Source organism: Seriola lalandi, unplaced genomic scaffold (assembly GCF_002814215.2).
Source record: "Seriola lalandi dorsalis isolate HSWRI2012SDOR001 ecotype SW California unplaced genomic scaffold, Sedor1 jcf7180001963658, whole genome shotgun sequence".
NCBI classification, from domain to species: domain Eukaryota; kingdom Metazoa; phylum Chordata; class Actinopteri; order Carangiformes; family Carangidae; genus Seriola; species Seriola lalandi.
The window spans coordinates 1-1,489 of record NW_019434326.1 but is presented as its reverse complement, the minus strand read 5'-3'; the positions used below and the strand labels follow the sequence as shown (position 1 = coordinate 1,489).

Genomic DNA, 1,489 nt, shown 5'->3' with positions numbered 1-1,489 from the left:
TTTTTTTTCAGACCAGTAGCGACGACTTGTTCCTGCCTTCCTGCCAAGATGAGGAGCTGGTTGACAACCTGCTGTCAACTGAGGATTTGGATGGCGATGGCGGCAGTGGTGGAGGAGAATGCAGTCTCTCCCTAGCTAAGGCCCTCCTTCCCCTGGTAGAGTCCTCCTCCCCTCCCCTCATCCCCTGGGTCTGCTCCACCCGCTACAAGACGGAGCTCTGCACCAGCTACTCCGCTACTGGGTTCTGCAAGTACGCAGAGCGCTGCCAGTTCGCCCACGGCCTCAACGAGCTCCACGTTCCGTTCCGCCACCCGAAGTACAAGACGGAGTTGTGTCGTAGCTATCACACGACTGGCTACTGTTACTATGGCAGCCGCTGCCTGTTTGTCCACAGCCCCACTGAGCAGCGGCCTGCCCTACGCCGCCGCAGGAACGTCCCCTGCCGCACCTTCCGCTCCTTTGGCGTTTGTCCATTTGGTACTCGCTGTAACTTCCTGCACGTCGAGGGTGGAGATGTTAACGGCAGTCTGGAGTCTCCTGATGTTGGCGAGGAGAAGACTCCATCCAGTCTCAGCCACCAGCTCCAGCCACAGACCAAGGAGTGGAGGCCTCGAGGAGCTCTATGCCGCACCTTCAGCTCCTTCGGGTTTTGCCTTTACGGCACACGCTGTCGCTTCCAGCACGGCCTCCCCAGCAAGATCAAAACGCCAGACCAGCATCAAGGAAGAGCCCTCCACCCTCAGCAATCTCTCTGCAGTTCAGGTTTACCTTCCCCCACCTCCCCCTTCACCTCAACCTCGTCGAACTCTTCAACCTCCTCCTCTCCTCCATCAACCTCTCCTCTGGCCACCCCGCCTGCAGAGGTCACGGCCCACAATGCGTTCACCTTCTCCAGCCAGCACCTGAGTGACCTGCTGCTGCCGCTGGCCCTCCACCTGCAGCAGCTGGAGAGCAGCAAGGCCCAGGAGATCTGGGACAACAGGGCGGTCTAACTGCATGTGGTTGTAGTCTGAACCTGCATCAGCACTGAACTGCACAGCTCAATTAAATCTTTTTTTTTTTTTTGTTTTTTATTTTATTTTATTTTTTATATAACCTTTCCTTCCCAAGGACATTTTATTTTATTATATATATTTTTTTTAAATTTGCAGTTTGACTGTCTGTCAGCAGGTCAAGCAGGCCTTGAACTGTTCAGTTCTACTTCAGACATCTCTATTTCTGGACCTCGTCAATGCCTCCAGGTTCAGCTATGAGTAATTTTTTTTTAACTATTGTACATACTTTATTAATAAACTTAGTAAAGAGATGTCTGACCTCAGCATCATGAATAAACAATTTTAATCTCTAACCCTCTGTTGTGTTTTTAATACAAGTCAGCTTTGTGGGTTTTCAGCACTGTTTATACTTGACATCTGCTTGTGCAACAAGGTGACAGTGCTGTTGTTGGAGGTTGAGGCAAAGAGACTTAACTACAAAGGTGAAAACCAAG

At 51.2% G+C, this 1,489-nt stretch overlaps 1 protein-coding gene across 1 annotated transcript; it reads left to right on the top strand.

The window, feature by feature from the left end:
• Positions 1-5: 5 nt before the first annotated feature.
• LOC111648625 (uncharacterized) lies at positions 6-1,259 on the top strand (the record flags this gene model as incomplete). The annotated part of the gene is made up of 1 exon (XM_023398414.2): positions 6-1,259. A coding segment is annotated over one exon (987 nt), but the record flags the coding sequence as incomplete, so codon positions are not given.
• Positions 1,260-1,489: the final 230 nt, after the last annotated feature.